At 47.6% G+C, this 22303-nt stretch overlaps 1 protein-coding gene across 1 annotated transcript in view; it reads left to right on the forward strand.

Moving 5' to 3' along the window:
• SLC9A7 (solute carrier family 9 member A7) overlaps nt 1-21501 on the forward strand; it is a 132745-nt gene extending 111244 nt beyond the window's left edge. Inside the window, exons 15-17 of the mRNA XM_087860309.1 lie at nt 3505-3587; nt 11979-12084; nt 15801-21501. Coding sequence (XP_087716435.1) covers nt 3505-3587; nt 11979-12084; nt 15801-16052 — 441 coding nt within the window. The 3' untranslated portion in view covers nt 16053-21501. The remainder of the gene's footprint in view (nt 1-3504; nt 3588-11978; nt 12085-15800) is intronic.
• The last annotated feature ends 802 nt before the right edge of the window (nt 21502-22303 follow it).

The following is a 22303-nucleotide window of genomic DNA, read 5'->3' on the forward strand; positions in this document are numbered from 1 at the left end:
TTATTAGTTCTAGAAAAAATATTTCAAAAATAGGATCTTTTCTCAGTCCTCAGTTCTTATTCTGCTTTTTTTTGTATTCATCAGATTTGTCCTCGTATACGTATCTGTCTGTGTGTCTTCCCCTCTAGAAATGTGCTCCTTGAGGGGCAAGTGCTAGTCTCATTCCTCTTTGTGCTTCTGGCACCCAGCATGGTGCCAGGCACACAGTAGGTGTTTAATGAATGCATAAAAATATACACTCACTGTTACTTCCTTAAAAAAATGGGGATGAGGAGAGTCGGTGATATTTTCTTAAAGGGGCTTCTCTATTAATAATGTCAACAAAAGGTTTAAAAATCCCTTGTGTTACTCATAAAAAGAGTAGAATGGGGGTTACCAGGAGCTGGGGGGTGGGGGAGATGGGGAGATGTTTAAGGATACAGACCTGCAGCTAATAGATAAATAAGTTCTAGAGATCTAATGCACACCATAGTCAATATAGTCAACAGTACTCTATTATAAACTACGAAGTTGGTGAGAGAATAGGTCTTAACTGTTCTCACCAAAAAAAAAAAAAAAAAAAAAAAAAGAGAGAGAGAGAATTATGTGAAGGGATACAGATGGTTGCTCACGCTAACATGGTAATGGAACCACAACAGAGAAATGTATCAAACCAACACATCCTACCCTGTAAACTGACACAATGTTATATGTCAGTTACATCTCAATTTAAACTTGCCCAGAGTCATACAGCAAGACCATGGCACAGCCAGGAGTAGAGCTAGGATCTGGACCCACATAGCTTGTTAAGAAAGCCTGTGATGTTCATACCTATACCTCTTGGCGTGCTCTGTTGCCTTTGAAACATTTCTCAGAGAAGCCAACCTTGTACCCAGCCTTGAAAAACGAATAGGGATTGGCCAGGTAAGTGCTGTAGGTGGGAGAAGGTGACCATCTGAAAGGATGCTCCACATTCTAAAAGCTGCCTGAGCTAAAGACATGGGGCGTAAACCCTCCTGTGGGAATGCAGGTTTGGGGGAGTGGGTCCCCATCTTTTCTGTGGGCAGCACATGAATGGAAATCCAAGGGTCTGCACATGCAAGTTGGAAAGGGGGCTCCCTATTGTAGGATCTGCCTGCACCCGCACTGACCCCTGCTCAGCCCTAGACTGCTTGGAGCAGGACGGGGACCCCCAGATCCCGTCGCCGAGCAGCTATTGGTTGTCTTCCAGGTCAGCTTAAAAAATTAGTCCCATTCCACAGACACACCCTGATTTCTCCAAGGCCACCATATGTGGATTTATCTACGTTCTTCCTGTACCTAGTCATGCTTCTGGCACCATCTCTTAGAATAAGAAGTTGTTTAACACCCCTGTTATGAAGCTGCACTTTTTATTTGCTCAGAATTTACCCCTGGTAACCTTTCGGGGCTGTCTTTTCATTTCTTACCTTTCTGAGGTCCCTTTATCTTACTTGTGGACTGCAGGCATAGCTCTCTGTCGCCCGTGAAGACCTTTTGTTAGTTTGCCTTCAGAAAAGAAACGTTTCCTTGGCTTTCCTCATTTTAATGGTCCTTCCTGGGGCTTATTAAAGTCTCCTGTAGCTTCGTAGAGGTGAGGTGGTGGGAACTAAAGTGTTCCAGGTGATGATATCCCATGTGGTTTGGCAGAGATTAGGGTGACAGAATCGGCATTTGTCGTTTTTATTGCTGTGTTAGGGGAGAAGCGGATGCGCTTGACATGGGGGGACTTGGCTTGTGCCTGATGGCTTATAGTGTCCTTCCTGATGAGGAAAGTCACCGTGTCAGTTTCTTCTTCAGTAAGATTCTCCAGGCACTTAGAGCCACGAGCTTAGAGCCTACCACTTTATAAAGAAGCATTTAATTTTTCCATGAAGATATTTGCCCCTCAGAATGGTCATCCACCACTTTTCCACTCAGTCAAGGGGCATTCTGAAAGCTCCCTCGAGTTGTCATTAGGCCAGCAATTAATTACCCGAAGGAATGATCGTGATCTGCAAATGGAGACATTTCTGTGCCCTTTTTCTTCCAGACAGTTTATAAAAATGTGAAATACAGTTGGTCTCTGGGAACTTTCTCTCTCTCTCTCTCTGTCTCTCTCTTTTTTTTTATTTCCTCTTCCCCAGAAGGGCCCATTTAACCAAGCCATTTCCACATGTGTCCCTAAACATTCTTCAGATACCCTAGGGACTCTGTTTGTAAAAATAACCTTTGTTATTGGAAACATCAGAAATTTAAATAGTGCCGCTAATTTCCCTCCCTTTCCTTGGCCCTGCGCTCTCCCTTCTCAGAGATCTCTGCCGCGCACTATCTCAGTCACAGGTGGAGCTCACACCTGCTGCCACGTGGAGCTACTTGGAGTCGTGGCCCATCTTGCGTTTGGCTCTTGCCAGCGACACCTCGCCCGCAGAATTGCCTCTCCCTGTAACATTCAAGGGGGTGACAGCGAAAGTGGCCGCGCTTCCAAGCAGTGTGTACTTTCAGAGCGGGTCATCCAGCGACACAGAACTCCAGCGGTGCCCTCCGGTTGCCACAGCCAGTCCGCTTGTCCACAGTAATTGTGCTGCTTCTAATAGCTGCACCGAGCAGATGGCCCAAGCCTCAAATGAGTGATTTTGCAAGTCATTTTGCGAATTAAATGACGGAGGCCGTTTGAGTTGGAAAGGAATGAGAGGAGTAACCACTTGAGGGCAGCTGAGAAAAAAAGAATTGCGGGACCCCTGGGTGGTGCTGTCGGCTGAGCAGCTGACTCTTAATTTCAGCTCAGGTCCTGATCTCGGGGTCAGGAGATCGAGCCCCATGTCGGGCTCCACGCTCAGCACGGAGTCTGCCCGAGAGTCTCTCTCTCCCTCTCCCCCTCCTGGTCGTGTGCTCTCTCTCTCTCTCAAATAAATAAATAATCTTTAAAATGATAGAAATACTAGTTCTGGCCCCATTTCCCTTGCTCACTGCCCCCACCTTCCTAAAGTTGTCAGGGCAACAAGTTACTGCACAACCTGGAAGGCAATGTAGACGCCTCAGTGAGGACCGCCAAGGCCCCAGGCTGACCCGTCAGGGAGCGACCCAGCGTGACTTCCCCAGGCCAGCTTTGCGGAGGTGTGGAAAGCTGGTTTTATAGAAGCTTTCTTTAATATTCCCTGTAGACCAGTGTGGGCCCGTTAGGGTCTACACTATGTTAGCGTAATCAATCCGCTAGAAGGCACCATGAGGAAAATTACAGTAAGAATGCCAAAAGAAACTTGCTACTGCCGTGAGCTGATCTGCCCACAGACATAACCGCGCCTTTTTACTTTGGGGGTTGACTTGTCTGCCTTTTGGATTTATTCAGTTTCTTTCAAGGTATTACTGCCCGGTATTTTGGAAACTTTGGGGATACAGGATGTTTGACTCTGAGCTCAAAATCTCTAAAAGTTATGGTTAAAAAAGAAGCTTCCCCCACCCCCCACATGCACCCCCATTTCAATCCCTTTTCTGCAACTAAGCATCTGTCTCGTTGTTTGTTCCTAGGATGGTCCAGATTCTGCCAGAGGAAACCGGACAAAGCAGGAGAGTGCGTGGCTGTTCAGGCTGTGGTACAGCTTTGACCACAAGTATCCTTTTCGGTGGCTTCCCTGTATTTGTGAAAGCATCGATGATGAAATTCTCTTGTTGTCTGTGAATGACTTCTGATGAGTGAGGAAGACATGTGCTTGGTACAGGTAGAGTCAGTCCTCTCTTGGGCCACATGCAGTGATCATTCGACCACAGCTCGTCCTGGAGAACATCTCTCTGGCCAAGATGGGTGTTTGTAATCATTAAGGTAGCCAGCCCACAGCCTGGCAGACTCATGTGGCTCTTCGGAACTTTAAGTCTGAGGGAAATAAGCCTGTGTAGGTGAATTAGTTAAAACTACACAGCGAACCATACTGTGGTCAGGAAGGGTAGTAGAATTTGGGCAGTTAATCCACATGGGGAAGATAATTCCTATTGGCCGAACGGAGACTGGAAAAGTCTGATCCGTGCCTTAACTGGGCCACTTGCAGGGCAGACTCTGTTCTGGTAAAGCCACCTGTTCTCTGGTGAAAATTAAAAATCCCAAAGTTAAACTTCCATAATTTAAGTTGACATAGTGATCAAATGGGTAGGTAGTACAAAGTTTAGAAACTTTTAAAATGTTAAGAATTTTATTGAAGTGTAAGATACATTTGACAAAATCCAACATCCTTTCATGATAAAAAAAAAACCTCTAAACAAATTCAGTATACATGGAATGTATGTCAACATAATAAAGGCCATGTGTGACAAGCCCACAGTCAACACCATACTCAATGACAAAAAGCTGAAAGCTTTTCCTCTAAGATCTGGAAGGAGGCCCACTCTTGCTACTTCTATTCAATAGAGTATTGGAAGTCCTAGCCAGACAGAGCCTTCCTTCCCTCTAGGCAAGAAAAAGAAATTTGATTCTCCAAATCAGAAGGGAAGAATTAAAATGGCCTCTGCAGATTAAATTAAAATTAAAATTGTCTCTGGAGATGACATGATCTTTTTAAAAAAGATTTATTTATTAGAGAGGGAGAGAGTACGCAGGGGCGGGGAGGGGCAGAGGGAGAGGAGAGAGAGAATCTCAAGCAGACTCCCTGCTGAGCATGGAGCCTGACGCAGGGCTTGATCTCAGGACCCATGAGATTATGACCTGAGTTGAAACTAAGAGTCAGATGCTTAACCAACTGAACCACCCAGGCGCCCCCACAGATGACATGATCTTATATATAGAAACCCCTAAAGACTCTACCAAAAAACTCTTAAAACTAATAAATTCAGTAAAGTCAGAGTATATAAAGTCAACATGCAAAAACCAGTTGCATTTTTATATGCTAACAATGAACTATCCGAAAAAGATATTAAGAAAACAATCTCAAGGGGGCGCCTGGGTGGCACAGCGGTTAAAAGCGTCTGCCTTCGGCTCAGGGCGTGATCCCGGCGTTCCGGGTTCAAGCCCCACGTCAGGCTCCTCCTCTATGAGCCTGCTTCTTCCTCTCCCACTCCTCCTGCTTGTGTTCCCTCTCTCATTGGCTGTCTCTATCTCTGTCAAATAAATAAATAAATAAATCTTTAAAAAAAAAAAAAAAAAAGAAAACAATCTCAGGGTGCCTGGGTGGCTCAGTTGGTTAAGCGTCTGCCTTTGGCTCAGGTCATGATCTCAGGGTCCTGGGATTGAGCCCCACGTCAGGCTCCCTGCTCAGCAGAGAGCCTGCTTCTCCCTCTCCCTCTGCCTCCTCCCCACTGCTCACACGCTGTCTCTCTCTCTCTCTCAAATAAATAAATAAAATCTTAAAAAAGAAAAGAAAATAATTCCATTATGATACCATCAAAAACAATAAAATACTTAGGAATAAATTTAACCAAGTAGGTGAAGAACTATGCACTGAAAACTAAAAAACACTGATGAAAGAGGTTGAAGAAGACACAAATAAATGGAAAGCTATCTGTGTTCATGGATTGGAAGACTTAATATTGTTAAAATTCCCATATTACCCAAAGCAATCTACAGATTCAGTGCATCTCTATAAAAATTCTAATGGTGTTTTTTAAATAAAATAAAAATGATTGTAAAATTTGTATGGAACCACAAAATGCCCTGAAGAGCTAAAGCATCATGAGCAAAAAGAACAGAGCTGGAGGCATCACACTTCCTGATTTCAAAATATATTACAAAGGCATAGTAATCAAAATAGTACGGTAGTAGCAGTAAAAAGATACACAGACCAGCGGAATAGAACACAGAGCCCACAAATATACCCTCACATATTCAGTCAACTCATCTTCAACTGGAACTCGTCTTACACCACTCACAAAAGTCAAAATGGATTAAAGACCTAAATGCAAGACCCGAAACCATAAAACTCCTAGAAGAAAACATAGGGGGAAAGCTCCTGACATTGGTCTTAGCAATAAGTTTTTGGATTTGACACTACAAGTACAGGCAACAAAAGTAAAAATAAACAAATGGGCCTACATCAAACTGAAAAATTTCTGCACAGCAAAGGAAACCATCAACAACATGAGAAGACAACCTGCAGGATGGGAGAAAATATTTTCCTCAAAATATTAAAAATAGATCTACCATATGATCCAGCAATCCCACCTCTGGGTAGATATCCAAAGGAGATATCATCACTATCTTAAAGAGATCTCTATGCTCCCATGTTCATAGCAGCATTATTCTCAGTAACGAAGATAGGGAACTAACCTAAGTGTCCATTAGTGCATAAATGGGTAAAGAAGACGTGTGTGCGTGCGTGTATATATAGTGGAATATTATTCAGCCTTAAAAATGAAGGAAATTTATCCATTTGGGACAACGTGGTTGAACCTGGAAGACATTATGCTATGAAATAAGCCAAGCACGGGAAGAAAAATACTGTGTGATCTTACTTACGGGTGGAATCTAGAAAAGTCAAACTCAGTAAAAGAGCATAGAATGGGGGGCACCTGGGTAGGCAGTCGTTAGGCATCTGCCTTCGGCTCAGGGCGTGATCCCGGCACTCCGGGATCGAGCCCCACGTCAGGCTTCTTCGCTGGGAGCCTGCTTCTTCCTCTCCCACTCCCCCTGCTTGTGTTCCTTCTCTTGCTGGCTGTCTCTCCATCAAATAAATAAAATTTTTTAAAAAAAGAGCATAGAATGGTCGTTGCCAGGAGCTGGGGAGTGGAGGAAATGGAGAGATGTTGGTCAAAGAGTACAAACTTTCAGTTATAAGATGAATCAGTTCTGGAAACGTAATGTAAAATATGGCAACTGTAGTTAATAATCTGTATTGCCTACTAGAAGTTTTCTAAGGGGGTAGATCTTAAGTCTTTGCACCACACACACAGAAAAATGGTAATGATGTGAAGTGATGGATATGTTAATCAGCTTGATCGTGGGAATCATTTCACGGTGCTCACATATCTAAACATCTCCTACTCCTTCATACATGCAGTTTTTTTGTCAGTCGTACGTCAATGAAGCTGAGGGAGGAAGAAATTGATTCTTTGAAGAGCAACAAGAGTGATCTCCAAAGTCTCTGAATGTCTATTGTAGTGACTAGGATTTCTACTTGTTTAGTTTGGAGGGAGAAACTAAGAACAGAAGCAGGCACAAAGCGTCGGAAGAAGTAGATGCGGAAGGTGCCCATGGATCCTTCTAGACCTCCATGAATAATCAGACAAGAAAATGTGGGCTTTGGCTGCATCAAAAGAGGGTTCCTCTGGTTGGGAATGATCTCCACAAGCCAGCAAGAGCAAGTGTGGTACCTCCTTCACGGAACCGGCCTGAAGATGGACTAGATGGGCTTCCAGGGTAAGACCACACACAGCTCAGCGCACACACAGCTCCCTTGTTGTTCCCAGGGCTCCTTGGAACCACAGAAGAGAGATTTTGGACTACTCACCAGACCGAAGATAGAGGGAATTGTAGCAGAGAAAACTATAGCCCAAGACCAAAGTGAGTCTTGAGCCAGTTTGTCTCGATGATTTTTTTTAAAGATTTTATTTATTTATCTGAGAGAGAGAGGGAGAGAGTGAGAGAGATCATGAGCAGGGGGGAAGGGTAGAGGGAGAAGCAGACTCCCCGCTGAGCAGGGACCCTGACGCAGGGCTCGATCCCGGGACCCTGGGATCATGACCTGAGCCGAAGGCAGCCACTTCACCGACTGAGCCACGCAGGCACCCCTGTCTAGGTGATTTATGAAAGAATGTTGTTAGTAACAGCTGCAACAGGCACTTCCTGTGTCCGCAGATCAACCTGGAGCTGTTAATTTTCTCTTCAAGCCGTAGCTTTCTAAAGAAAGTAGAGATACTACCTGGGGAGGGCTTGATAGAGAAACAAACAGATCTTGAGGCCACCAAAGATTTTTCTCCCTAGAGTAACTCCCCCCCACCCAACTTTGGCATGGTCAGATTCCCCACCTGCTTGACGAACTGAGAAACTGAGTAAAGACATGAGGGGTGTGCCAACATAATGAATTCCTACATATGTACATGTATGTCCTATATATGTACATATATATATACACATATATATTTTTTCATATATATATATATATATATATATATATATATATATATATATATATATATATATATATATATTTTAAGTAAACCCAGCACGGGGCTCTGACTCATGACCCCGAGATCAGTTGTATGCTCTACCAACTGAGCCAGCCACGTGCCCCACCAAATATTTATTTTTTAATTTTTCTAATAAGAGCCTTAGAGTTGAAAGGCTTTTCCAGTCACAATGTAAGAATAGGTTATTAGAAAAAGGAGCAACCAAACAAGAAGAAACTCTTGGAAATTAAACATAAACTTTCTGAAATGAACCCCAAAATGTAATGGATAGTTTAATTACATGGTGGAGACCATGAACTGTTGATCTGGAAGATGAAGCTGAGGGAAAAAAGAATCTGTAAGAATTCAAGTGCAAAGTCAGAGATGAGCGAGAGAAGAGTTTCAAGATGTAGAGGCCAGAGCCAGGTGGTCCAGAGTCCTTTAACAGAATCTAAAAGAAGATAGAGACTATGGAGGAAAAGAAGAACCAAAGAAATAATGGAAGAAAAAAAATCCGTTGGCTAAGGGAAGATTCTCGTCTTCAGAGCGGGAGAGCCCACCTGGTATGGGTAGCATGAATAGATATACTGGAGCATTCCATAACTAGGGAGGAAAAGCAGGACTCATCGAGGCTTCCAAAGAGAAAGACTGGTGGCCTTTAAAGAGAAAGAATCAGAGGTGGCAGTAGCAAAACTGAATGTTAGAATAAGCATTGTCAGAGTTCTAGGATGAAAAGAAAAAGTCTGAGCCTGGAATTCTACACGCAAGCTGAGTGGGGAAAAAAAAGAGGGTGGCTTTCAGACATGCAAGAGTGGAGAAAGTTTAGCACTGTGCAGACTCTCTAAGAAGGGGGAAAAAACCACCACCAACATAAAGATCAAATAAAACCAAAATCAGACCCAACTAAGGGGACAACATTGAAGAAGTAGTAATTTTTTTATAACCGAGAAGTGAACAAGATCAAAATGAAATTAAAAGAAGATCTTGTATTTCACAAGACACTCAAATGTTCTCTTCTCACTAACAAAGTTTAAACGACACTGCTCTACATGTCCTTTAATAGTGTTCTAGCCACCTGGGTGGCTCAGTTGGTGAAGTTTCTGACTCTTTTTTTTTTAAGTAGGCTCCACACCCACCACGGGGCCTGAACTCACAACCCTGAGATCAAGACCTGAGCTGAGATCAAGAGTTGGGTGCTTAACCAGCTGAGCCATTCAGGTGCCCCTAGTGTCTGAGTCTTGATCTCAGCTCAGGTGTTGATCTCAGGGTCATGGGTTCAAGCCCCGCATTGGGCTCCATGCTGAGCGTGGAGACTACTTTAAAAAAAAAAATAGCGTTCTAACCACTTTGCTTGGTTACAGTGAATAATACTCATAATATTATTAGAAATGCTATTTAGTGGCTTTTAACATTTAGACTCAATCCATAGACAAAGTATAGAAGATTTACCTACCAGTTATAAAATAGAATACGAATGTTATATATGTGCAATATAAAATGAATTGTAATCAAAATTAGGAAAATCTTGAAAAGCAGATGCAGGAGTATAAATGAATTAAATGTACCATGCTTCATAGGAGTGAGTTTAAAGCCCCCGACTAAAGTTTATAAATCAAGAAATAGAAAAAATGTATTCTAGCGGTGTGTGCGCGCGCGCACACACACACACACACACACACGGTGGAATATTCAGCCGTAAAAAAGAATGAAATCGTGCCATTTGCGACAACATGGATGGCTCTTGAAGCCATCGTGCTAAGTGAAACAAATCAGAGAAAAACAAAGGCTGCATTGATTTCACTTATATGTGGAGTCTGAAAACCAAAGCAAACAAAATCCAAATTCATAGATACAGACAACAGATTGGTGGCCACCAGAGGGGAAGGAGGTTAGTGGAGTGAAATGGGTGAAGGGGATCAAGAAGTACAAACTTCTTGGGGCGCCTGGGTGGCTCAGTTAAGTGTCTGTCTTTGGCTCAGGCCATGCTCCGAGGGTCCTGGGATCGAGCCCCGCATCAGGCTCCCGGCGCAGTGGGGAGCCTGCTTCTCCCTCTCCCTCTGCCCCTCCCCCTGCTTGTGTGCTTGTACTCTCTCTCTCTCTCTCTCAAATAAATAAATAAAATCTTAAAAAAAAAGAAGTACAAACTTCCAGTTATAAAATAAATAAGTCATGGGAATGCAATGTACAGCGTGGGGAATACAGTCAATAATATTCTATTAATTTTGTATGGTGACAGATGGCAACTGCATGTGCTGAGGTGATCGTCTTGCAGTAGATACAAAGGCTAAATCACAATGTTGTACACCTGAAACTACAATAATATTGCATGTCAGTTATATCTCAGTTTAAAAAAGAAGTCTCTGTGAAGTTGTAATGGTAATTACCAGAACAACTGGGTAGGACAGAGACTTGATATTTCCTTTTTGCCCTTCAAGAATTTGCATATTTAAAAATCTGTATGTAAATAGGGTGTTTTTTTTCCGCTTTTAAAGAAGTTGTTAGAGGGCCTTTTGTATTCGGGGATGTGAGAACTTGGCTTTGAACTACCCGGGGCAGGACACGGAAAGGTAGCCTGGGGTGCCCACGTGCCTCTGCATTGGTCCTTATGCAAATCCAGCCGGGCTGTCCGCTTCGCTTCGCAGCTGCACTCAAAGCAGCCGATAGGCCAGTAGGGGCCATTCCCAGAAATGCGGCTGGAGGACAACGGTCAGAGGGGGCTTGCTCGGTCTCGTAAAGAGGCTCAGCAGAGCCCACACCTCGTCCTTTGTGGAGTCATTCCCTACGAGAAGGCTACCCCAGGGTCTTCCTTCCGTGTCCTCCCAGAGAAGCCTTTTTTCTCTTGTGCTGCTGCAAATACTGATGGTGCTCAGAGCCGTCCTCCTCTGGGCTACAGGTGACTAGGGTGCTTTCTCACCCTCCTTTAAATTCTCTCGGCCGTTCCCACCGCGGAGGTGGCCGGGTGAGTCCCCACCCTTGCCATGTTGCTGGGGCTGGGGGTACCAGACGTCCGGGCGCTGTCATATCATGACGCGTGCTTCGCGGTGCTTCTCACACACACTCATGCATTTGACGGCACAGATACCCACAGACAGACAAATCCTGAGCTCTCCGAGCAGTTGAACTTCACGTTAGAGTGGTGGTCTCCACCGAGGGCAGCTTTGCTTCTCAGGGGACATTTGGTAATGTCTAGAGACATTTTATGAAGATTTTATTCATTTATTTGAGAGAGAGAGTGAGAGAGAGAGCATGAGAGGGGAAAGGGTCAAAGGGAGAAGCAGACTCCCCGCTGAGCAGGGAGCCCGACGTGGGACTCAATCCTGGGACTCCAGAATCATGACCTGAGCCGAAGGCAGACGCTTCACCAACTGAGCCACCCAGGCGCCCTGTCTAGAGACATTTTTGTTGTCACGCCTGGGAGAGGGGTCAGGGGTGCTCCTGGCATCTAGTGGGTAGACTGTCCCTACAGGGCAGGACAGTCCCCTACAACAAAGAATGACCTGGCACCCCATGTCAGCAGTGTCGAGGTTGAGAAGCCAATACGCTGTCTCCTGTTGCCAAAGTGTGAGCTGGCTGTGGGTCCCAAGCTGGAATGCTGATGGAAACCAAAATCCTCATTCAACATAATGAGGAAGGGGCCTTCTGCTCTAATTAAGCCAATATTCTTTTTGCCTTAAAAGCGGAAACCGCCAACCTGAGAGTTGACAGTGAACACTGAAGGCTGGCAGGATGGTTTAATCTTTGATTCAGACTGTTGCAGACCCCAAGGGTTTTCTGTATCATGCTAGTAAAATGGGGGGGAAAGAGGCCTTTTGTGGGTAGAAGGCCGGATGACTTTCTCTTGGGGATTTCTAAACATGTTTTGTTGGGTGTGTGTTTTCTTTGCAGACGTTTTTTCCTTCATTCTCTTTTTAAAGTTACTTGAAGCCCATCCTCACACACAGCGGCCCCCCGTTAACCACCACGCTCCCAGCCTGGTGTGGCCTGCTTGCTCGGTGTCTCACCAGTCCCCAGGTGTACGATGTAAGTACGGCACGTGAGGGGTGTTTTCCTGCTCACTGCGCCCAGACGTGTGTTCCCTAGGAAGAGGAAACCTGTTGCCCGCAAGCCTCCAAATCCACTGGTTTTGCTTCCCTAAATAAGACGATTAGAAATGGCCAACCTACATCTGTTGAGCTGTTCTGCACAGTAAGAGAGAAACCGTGTTCCTGAGCTGTGGGGCCCTGTCACGTCCACAGCCGGCGTATGGTAGAGAGAACACCGGATTTGGAATCAGAGCAACTAGATTCAAATCCAAGCCCTGAGGCCATTTGAGTGTTCTGTGCCTTGGTTTTCTCATCTGTAAAGCGGGCCTAGTTGTACAGACTGGCGGTGAGATTAAAGGCAAAGGTACAGAAAAACACCGTGAAGCGCTGAGTGTTTAGCAAATGTGAGGACTCTTTTTGTAAATGCGTTATTTACACTGATGTGGTTAGGTCCTTTCCGCTTTCAGATTCAGACTTAGCACAGTGTGAAAAGAATATCCACACTGGTGGGCATCTGAGCTTTGGGGCTGACTCGTGAGCTCCTCATGTGGGTTGCTGGGCAGAGGGGTGCAGAGACCGAGCAGCTACCCACATCGAAGGACCAGAGGAGAGGGGAAAGGCCCTTCTTGCTCTCTCCTCGGCCACCCTAATCATCTGGTCACGAACACGACCATTATACCCTAGGAGAGAAGAACTCCTTAAATTTGCGTAGAGCTTTACAGCTCACAAGGCCAAGTTTATTCTCTTGGCCATACGGTAAATAAGTAGTTACTACAGGATTTTGGAGGAAGAAAGTGCCAAGGTCCCAGGATTAGTAACGGGGCAGAGCTGAGACCCTCATGCAGGTTTCAGAGAATTCATAAATAACCTGCAGTTGACTTCATTAGCGTGGAGAAAGCAGAATGCAAAGCCCAGGTCCGAGAGAGAAGACCCCTGACTGGGTCAGTCTAACGGGGCGGGGCAGCGGGCTTGCGAACGATTGTTGGCATTTAGGTGGTAGAGAGGGGCAGGGGGCATAGCTGGGCGGGGGGCGCTGGGGCGGAGGGGAGCAGTGGTCTGGTGTGCTCACGAACAGCTTTATCAGAGATGGGGCGACTTGGTCGAGAAGCAAGAATCCCTCCATGCTGCCCCTATTGCTTTGGGCTGGGGTCCTGACCAGGGTCTCAGCTGCAGACAGTGAGGCTCACTATTGTTAAGAAGAGTGGGACTATAGAGTCTTTGAAAAAGTAATTGAGGAAGCCAAAGGTGAGAGAGCGGAGGGGCCCCCTGCGGGGTTTTGAGCCCCATGATGGTCTCAGGCTGGGCTGTTCTCACGTGGCTGTTTGACACACTGTGGTCCTCACCCGTCATCTAGAGGGTGTTTGTACTTTTAGGTTAGTTGGGTGATGTTGAAGATGTTCCTTATTCACTATTTGGACTAACTCTAAACCGCTCAGGTTGGATACCCACCTAGAAAACAGGGGTCTTCCATTCCTGAAAGTGACCTCGGGTTATCTAAAACAGGCACATTCCTGCAACACACGTGTTTGCAGGGTAATTCGACGGCATTTTCACGCAGCCTTCAGTGGACAGCTGGTTGCATAATATACAAGCCTCCAGCTTAACAAACCTTTGTTGCTCGTGTCATCTAGAATTCGAGGAAGCGGATCGGTTTCATCATCTGCATATCACGTTCATTAAGCTCTGATTTGGAAATCCCTGTCCACTGGGTTTTACGATGTCCTTGTTTCGGGTACGATTTGTCCAGGCTTGTGAGTTTCGTAATGTTTCCAATCTTGCTTTCTCCTGTCCGTGAATTTGAGCCCTGCTTCCCACTGCCAGGGGTCAGCACGGGCCACTCAGGGGCTGGGGTCGGGGGGGGGGTACCTCGGCTGGGCTGCTGGAGGGGGCGAGGCTACATTTGCAGCATTTCCCTCCGAACAGTTGCTTCACATTCCCCTCTGTCCTCGAAAGAGTAAAATGCGTGCCAGGAGAGTGTCCCCCTGAAAGTGGGGGAGCTAAGAGCCCTGGCTGCGGTATTTTGACAGAGATGAAGGAAAACATTACTTAGTGCTCGCATGCGTGGGAGAAAGGGAACGTGCTAAAACAGGGAACATGATCTCATTTGTTGTTAGGAAAACTATTGTGGGACAGATGGAGCCTCAGGACTTTCTAAACACTGATGGCAGGGAGGAATTTGGGGAGTTTGGAGTGAGTTTTAGAATTACGGTCTGCCTGAGCAGAGAATTCTTGCTCAGTTGCACATTTGCACCCTGCCTTGTTCCAGCAAGGATCGGAGGCCACCAGCAAGCCGAGTTGCGTGCTTGCCTGTCGAAAAAGCCGGAGCATTGCTTTAAGTAGAGTCACGCTGTGGAGCGTGGAGAAGCCGACATCACAGAGAGCAATGCAGAAAGCAGGCTTAAGCTTGTCACCAGTGAGCGCGCACAGACAGGCTGGGACAGGAGAAGGAGGGCAGCAGACCCACGCGGCCCCCAGGCTGGAGCATTGACAGGCGCTCCTCTAGTACCCGCTGTGGCTAAGCGCCTCCAGGAAGGGCGCCAGGAAGAGGGTCACCGTGCTCTGCTGGTTTCTCACCTGGGGGGGGGGCAGGCATGCCGGGCAGAATCTGCCCGTGGCCTTGGGCAGGGGGCTGTCGGGGAGGGGGGTTCCGTGTCCGCGTAGACGATGCAGGGCTTCAAATGCACTCTGAAGAGCAGATGGGAAATTGGAGAGCAAGAGCAGTTTAGCCGGAGCATTCTGGAACCGAGTTGGCTATTTGTGTCTGACAGATGTGCAGTGGGGGCAGCAGGGGAGCGGAGCGCCCCTCGTTTTGCTGGTGCACCCCATTAAAGGGTGAAGGGTCGTGTCTGACCCCGCGCGGCCTCCTGAGCTGTCCCCACGGCCGCCGCTCGGCTCGCGCCCCGCCGGCCCTGTGTGCTCCGCCCGGAGGGGCTTAGCCTGAGCTGCCGGCCTGCTCCTCCTGACCCCGTGAGTGTTCACATCCTCCCCGTGGGCCGAAATCCCACCCCTGCGTCCTACCAGCCGGACGGCCTGCGGCGAATTCCCCAGGTTCCCCTAGCTCAGGTCGTCTCCCGGGGCCAAGAGTGTCCTTCACAGGCAGGGAGGGGGAAGGGTCCGATGAGGGCCCCCGCGACCTCCCTGGCAGGCCCGAAATACACGGTCAGGAAAACGCACCTTCCCTCTCGGAGGGCTTCCCGTCGGGGGTTCTTCTGTGGGTTCAGGAAGGAGGTCCTCACTCTGCTCTGGCCCCGTCCCTCGGCTGCCGACTAGGACACAGAGTAGTTCGGATGCAAACCAGGTGGGCTTAGGGCGGTTTGGGTGGGGCGGGAGGCCCACTCACAAGACCTGCCCAGAGAAGAGAGGGACCTGAAACCTCTTGGCACGTTTGCCCCGCGACCTTCCCCCTCCTTCCTTTGAGGGTTGGGAAGCTGAAGGCCCGGGCTGGCCTCCCTTTCTTCCCTTTTGTCGCTAAGCCCGAGCTGTCAGGCATTTAAAATCAGAGCTGCTTCCTGGGCTTCGAAGCCCTGGTTCGGACAACGGTGCCTTACCTGGGCGAGCAGTTCGACAGCCGGCATCCAGTATCCAGGCCAGAGGCTCAAGGCCGGCAAGTTTCTCGAGCCCCAGTTCTCAGGGGCGCGGTTGAGGTTGGGGTTGGCTCCAACCCCAGAGGAGATCAGTCTCCCATTGGTTGTTGTCGCTCGTTGCCCTTTTCAGAACCAAGAGCCGCTGAGAGAGGAAGACTCCGATTTCATCCTGACCGAGGGCGACCTCACCTTGACCTACGGGGACAGCACAGTGACTGCGAACGGCTCCTCAGGCTCCCACACGGCCTCCACGAGCCTCGAAGGCAGTCGGAGAACCAAGAGCAGCTCGGAGGAGGTGCTGGACCGAGCCCTGGGAATAGGAGACCAGCCGGTGTCAAGCCGGGGCACGCGCCTAGTGTTCCCCCTGGAGGATAACGCGTGACCCCCCCCCCCCCCGCCAGCCTGCGGCGATGGGGCGGCCGCCGGTGTGGTGAGGACGGCTGCAAGCCCCAGGGTTGTCTGAGACGGGGCACTGACTGAGTCCAACTAATGCTTCTGTTTTATTGAGGTCTGAAGCTCTCTTAACATTTAAAATTTCACCCAAGATGCAGATGGTGGGGCTTAAGTGTCTCTCAGTCAAGACAAATGCAGACCTATTCCCACTTTTTCACATAGTAGTCACACAAGCCAACAAATAGCATGCTTCAGCGGTCTAACTCATTCACCCGCGGCGTCCGAGCACGGTGTGGCAGGCGTGGGGGGCCTCCTGGCAGAGGCTCCACGTCCGTACGCAGCTGGGCAAGCCTAGCCGGCTGCAGGAATAACACAGGGTGGGGGCAGAGCAGGCTAGAATGATCCAGAAGGAAGGCAGCTGAGATTGGACCTCCAAAGATGATGGGAAGCCAGTGGTCAGCGGGACAGAACTCAGGAGGAAGCAATCTGAGCGGAGGCCCTAGCACCAAGGGCTGCGGGATGGCGATCCCACGTCAGGCTTCCGGACTCTTGGCGCTACCTGGGTTTCCTGTAGACTGAAGGTCGGAACTCCATCCATGAACATTTCAACATGGGGAAGGAATCAGAATTCCTTCTCTGGAATCTCCAGAAAGAAGTAGCTACTGAAATGTTTAAAACCAAAGGCAAAATCGTGTTATACTGTTGGGTTTTTTAAATTAATCTGATGGGAGAAACTGTTGAGAGACTGAGGACGAAAAGCAGTCAATTCTTCAGGGCTACCACTGAGATATCTACTGTGGGGTTTAGGAATAACACCAGAATTTGTGGGATCCTTCTATCTGGGGATTAGAGAGCAGCAAGGAGCCTAGGAGGTAATAGGCTAGTCTTCAGAGGGGGAAAAAAACCACACTGCGAAGAAAATTAACCGCAAAACACAAAACACAAGATTACTGTCCTAAAGACTGAGTAGAAGTCCAAACTCTGAGCTGCTAAATGCATGAGATTTCAGCGGCCGGGTGAGGAATGAGAGGCAAGCCAATGGAACATTGAGCATTGTTCAATCCAGTGGAAGGTTCCGCCTGCTATGAGATTAAGAATCCAGATGTCTTAACACCGATGCTGTGTAGCGAAGGGCCGTTTTCTCGGTAGGTGGGGAGGCTCGTACCAGCTTAGTGTGTGAGCACGGTTTGAAAGTTAGGTTTGTAGTTTGGGTTCTCCGTGGGCGAGCTGTTCTACCTGCCCACACCTGTGGTAGGTAAAATACTGAGAGAGCTCTTGGAAACCAAGTTTGAGATTCTCCCTGTGTCTCTGTGGTATATTTGAAAACCCAATCTCTTAAAAAAAAAAAAAAACCTTCATAAAATGTGGGCACTTTTCTTCTTGTAGCAGACAAAATAGTGGCCCAGTCGAGTACACGCATAATGAAACCAGCCATTTAATCTTCTTAACTGACCTTTTTAATGGTTGATATTTAGATAAGACATTACACTTTGCTTTTTGAATTGCTAATTCATGCAAAAGAGGCAAAAATGTTTAAGTTGAGCCGTAGGAAATTGCCGATATGGAACCATTGCATATGGTTTGATATAATTAAATGACTTTTATTCCCCTCTTTCCTTTTTCTGTACCCTAAAGTCCATTTTGATTTTATCATGGGCATCCCTGGGCTTTGTAAGCTTAACAAACGAGCTGAACCCTCTATCTCACCCCATAAGGCTCCGAATTACCTAGGCTAGTGAAGGACTTCACAAAACCTCTGAGCCAGAGTCAGAAAAACAGCTTTTTTAGAGAGCCTCAGGGCGGGAGGTCATTATGTCGTGGGGGCAGAGTGCAGAGAGCGGCTGCCAGGCTCGGCATAGGGGCCCAGAACCAGCACGAAGTTTATTCAGTAGCCTTCTCTCCGTAACGACCAGCCATGCGCAGAAACTCGAAAGGCGAGGCTTCTGTGTGTGTGTGCTATTTGCAGAGGTGGAGAGAGAGGCTGGTCGGCTCTTCAGCTGGGTCTTTATAAAGCCTTGCTTCTCTCTCCTGTTGCTTACGTATTTCATCCCGGAGGGAAGAAGCTAACAGAAAAGCCCTGGGAGGGGTCTTGAAAAGAGCCAACCTCGTAGGAGCCACGCTGTCCTCATTCAAGTCAAGGCTGCGTTGTCATTTTGGTTTTCCAGGATGCTTTCAGCAAATTAATAAGAAATTACCCTCATAAGGAGGAAACATAATCAGAGTTCTCCAGCCTAGTCCTAAGTCAGTCTCTAGATTGTTGTGTTTTCCCCAAAAGGGTCCTGTAGTCCTGACTGCAAACGTTTTATTTGGACCTACTTCAATTTAAGTAAATGGAGATTTGCCAAGATCAGAATTTTGCTGGGGTTGTAGTGATTTGGTTGGATTTTTTAGTCAATGGATCAGAGTAAGTCACTGACCTATGGTCCTAATTTTTGTTTGCAAGATGTGGAGAATAATCCCGACCTTACCAGGGGTCCCGGCAAATGAGTCTGTTCGTCGAAATGCTTCCACCTCTAGACGCTTTATGCCTGTGCCGAGAGGGGAAAACTAGATGCCATGAAGCCCCCAGACCTTCTAACTCAAGGCCAACCATCTGCTGCCAGTCGGGCCTAAATCAGATTGAAACTGCTGAGTGCATCCAATTTAGCCTCTCACACACATGCTGGCTCCGGGGAGGGGGGGGGGATGTTCCAGGACATACTCCGTGAAGTACAACTGAAAACATCACGTTTGAACACCATAGTGCAGGAAAGGGAGAGACGGGTGACTTGAGTGGATGGACTGGGTAGGTGGGGGGGGTGTGATTAAAAACCTGTCCTCTTTGCCCCCTTTCGTGGAAAGAAAAGGGTTTGGTCTTAACTGAGTAGCTGACTCTCCAGTGCGAAGGCTTTGGAGAAGCGGTCTTTTCAGTACAACCTGGGATTAAGCGGAGTCCCCCTTGCAGTCCAGTCAGCTTTCTACCTTGTCACACTTAGCTTGTCCCCAGGCCTGAATCCCTGCTGGACTCCTCAGGAGGGGCGTGGGCCCATTTAATGCCCAGAGCGGGGGTTGGGGGGGGAGCTTGTGACCTCGCAGCGGTCACAGGCCGTGGTGCTGGCCGACTTCTGGGTAGGGCAGAGGGGCCGCGCAGACTCCAGCCGTGCCTTTTCATACTCTCTTTGGGGACTGCAAGGACACCTGATCTTGGTCTCCTGGAGAAGGCAATCTGCGCTGGAAACGAGGCTGCAAATACGGGAAGAGGGCGTAGGCGATTCCATGGCCCCTGCCCATCCAGGGCGCTCCCGGGGGGCCCATCCGGCCCCGATGCCTTGCGGCCCCAAACCCGCACTGCGCCATCACATGTTTCATCAGGCGAAAGCAAGGGGCTTTCAGGCTGTGCTCTCTAGACCGGAAAATGTCCTCTGTGGTTCGGTGGACAAAGGAGGGCTCTTTAGAAAACCTGAAGAACGGTCTCTCGGCTGTCCACGAGCATTTCACTCGAGGGTGACTTCCTTCCAAAATAGAGGGCCGTCTCATGACACACACATTCCCCACCCCCTGCCCCCAGTTCTCTCTCCTTCTCTTTGTCCACAGGGGAAGTTAATGTCCCGCCGTGTCAGACACCTTAATATGAACAGAACAATTTCTAAACGTAGAAACACCACTGATGCCCTGAGGGGGGACCGGTGGCAGGCGGGGCCGCCGAGCAACTCCGCAGAGGGGAGACGCCTCCTCTTGGGCCCCTAGCTGGGCGCCCGTTGTGAGCGCGAAGACGTGTATCACGAAGCGGCCTTTCCCATCTGCCGTGAGATGTCGGCGGGAACGAGGGCTTCTGGAAAGTCAGCTTGCTGATTCAATAAGTATGCGACTTCTTACTCTTCGGAAATGGGGAACTTGACGAGTTTCGTGCGGGCCTCTCGCTGCTGTGTGGATGAGTTCGTGGGGGGGGTGTCACATGCGTTCGAGTGGCACCACTGCGTTCTGATCTCTCGTGCTGGCCTTTCTCCAAGTGCCAGATGCCACAGTCGGCTACGGTTAAGGTGAAGATTCTAGTGGCCAAGAGTCGGAAACGACCCATCCGAACGCTGCTTTCACTCTGGTACCTGAAGAGACCTTCTGCCTTTCTAAAACCCGGTAAGGACAATATGCAGAGGAACACTCCAGAAAGTGATGCTGGTCTCTTAACTAGGAAAAGCAAGTAGGCTCTTTGACAATCTTTTCAAAACCAGACCTAGAAATCAGCCCTTTTTTCCCGTTTCCATTTTCATAAGTAGGGCTTTTTTTTTTTTTTAAACTAGCAAACGTGTCTTGTCACCCAGTGCGAGCAGAACTCGTCAAGAGCAAAACCAAAGTTTTTGATGTTTTTATTTTTGTAAGCAGGGTAGGAGCAGCGCCCACACGGAACACACGGGCAGCCAATCGTCTGCCACATGAGCCTGGGAGAAGTTGAGAAGGAAGGTCTGCCTGTCTGGCCACGTTTTGAAAAGCCCTGAAACGCACAGGAGAGTCCCTGAGAGAGGCCGCCTTTTAAAAAGGCTTCACGGAATTGCCACATGTCAGGATCAGTGGAAACTTCTGGGGGCCTGTGGATGTGGGAGGGACTCAGACTGAAGGAGGCTTGTAGGCAGCACGAAGAACTCTACATGTGCTGTCGAAAGCACTGCAAGCAGGGAAGGCCCCAGGGCTACTGGGTGACTGTCCCACGGCTTGGACATTTGGGGGTGGCCTTCTGTCGCCACGGTTCCAGCTGTGGGCTTCGGGGAAGCCGAGGAGTGATTTCCGGGTGTGGGGGTGTTATGTCTGTGGATTTGGAATTTACTGCCGAAATCACGTGTTCAAAGCACGACTTCAGAGCAGGACCACATTCTCCCAGGTTGTCTTTTGATTTTTTACATAAACAACATCTGGTCCTTCTCACTTAGGAAGTTTCACTCTGTCCCATAAGATGATTAAATGGGAAGGCCACCAAGATTCATTTAATAGGTGAAAAGCAATTTTTAAAAATAGGATAGGATGAATTTAACAAGGGATGATAAATGACCTTCTGCGGAACTTTTTATAGAGAGCTTACACAATGTAATCGGGGAGAATTTTGTCTTCTATTTCCATTCATCAGTAGCAAACCGGTGGTTTTATAAAATTAACAGTATAGTATGTTACATAAATAAACATGTTCTATGAAATAAAAAAGTATGTTGAACTGTGAAAAAGTGAAGACTTGGAGTTATCAGCAACCTTTGTGTGCACTAAGGAAAACTGCAGTTACGCCCCCAAAGTGCTACCTTTCCCGAGCATTTTACTTAACGTTTGCCTTTGTGTATATGTTTAGATTGATATTGTAAAGCTAGCTACATGTTTTCCTGCCGTTGACTGATATTTAACACATTTTTCTCAAAGCTTTTTTTTTTTTTTTTTTTTTTTACAAAACTCAAAATAAAAAGATTAACTGGCTGAGCTAATCTTCTTTTGCATTTTAAAAGTATCGTCTGTTAGTAAAGGAATGCAGTGTGATCCTTTCCTCAAGTCTGTTCCTTTCCCTCACTGGGAGGTTCTGTGCTGGGTGGAAGCTATTCCTCTCCAGCTACCCAAGACCGGGGATTGACAAATTAAGGCTAGCCAGCCCCTCCGGACCAAACCCGGCCCACCACTTATTTTTGTAAATAAAGTTTTATTGGAATACACTAGGCTCCTTCATTGGCATAATGTCTGTGACAGCTTTCACGCAGCGCTGAGTCATCATGACGGGACCGAGCAGCGGTTTTCGTGTAAAGCCTGGACCATTTCCTATCTGACTTTCTACAGCAAAGGAGCTTGACAACTGCTGATTTAGGTGCTTGAAAAACTTGAGTTTGAAAACAGGGCCTAAAAATCACAGCAGCAGACTTCTGGGATTATTTACATGTGCCTCGGGATTAAGAGAAACGCTTTAAATCTGGTCTGTGTTGTGACTTCTGGCCTACGTCGGTCGGGAACAGACTTTGAGTGTTGGGTAATTGCTAAGATTCTTGAACTCAGTAGTTTCCTTGATAGTCTTCATGTTCCTTTGTAGGTAGACGAGCTTTTCCCCAAACCACGCAACTGAACTTCATCAAAAACCTGCATCCTAGCAAAACCAAACAAATCTTGTCACTAGCATCGCCTCTGGAGTCATTTAATAGTATGATCACAAAAACACCAGACAGAAGAACTTGAAAGCGAAAACGTGTGTCAGCTCATTTGGGTTCTCCCACCCCCGGGAGAGAAATTACTTCTTAAAAATTG

This window comes from Ursus americanus, chromosome X (assembly GCF_024610735.1).
Source record: "Ursus americanus isolate L20-20 chromosome X, mUrsAme1.1.p, whole genome shotgun sequence".
Taxonomy (NCBI): Eukaryota; Metazoa; Chordata; class Mammalia; order Carnivora; family Ursidae; genus Ursus; species Ursus americanus.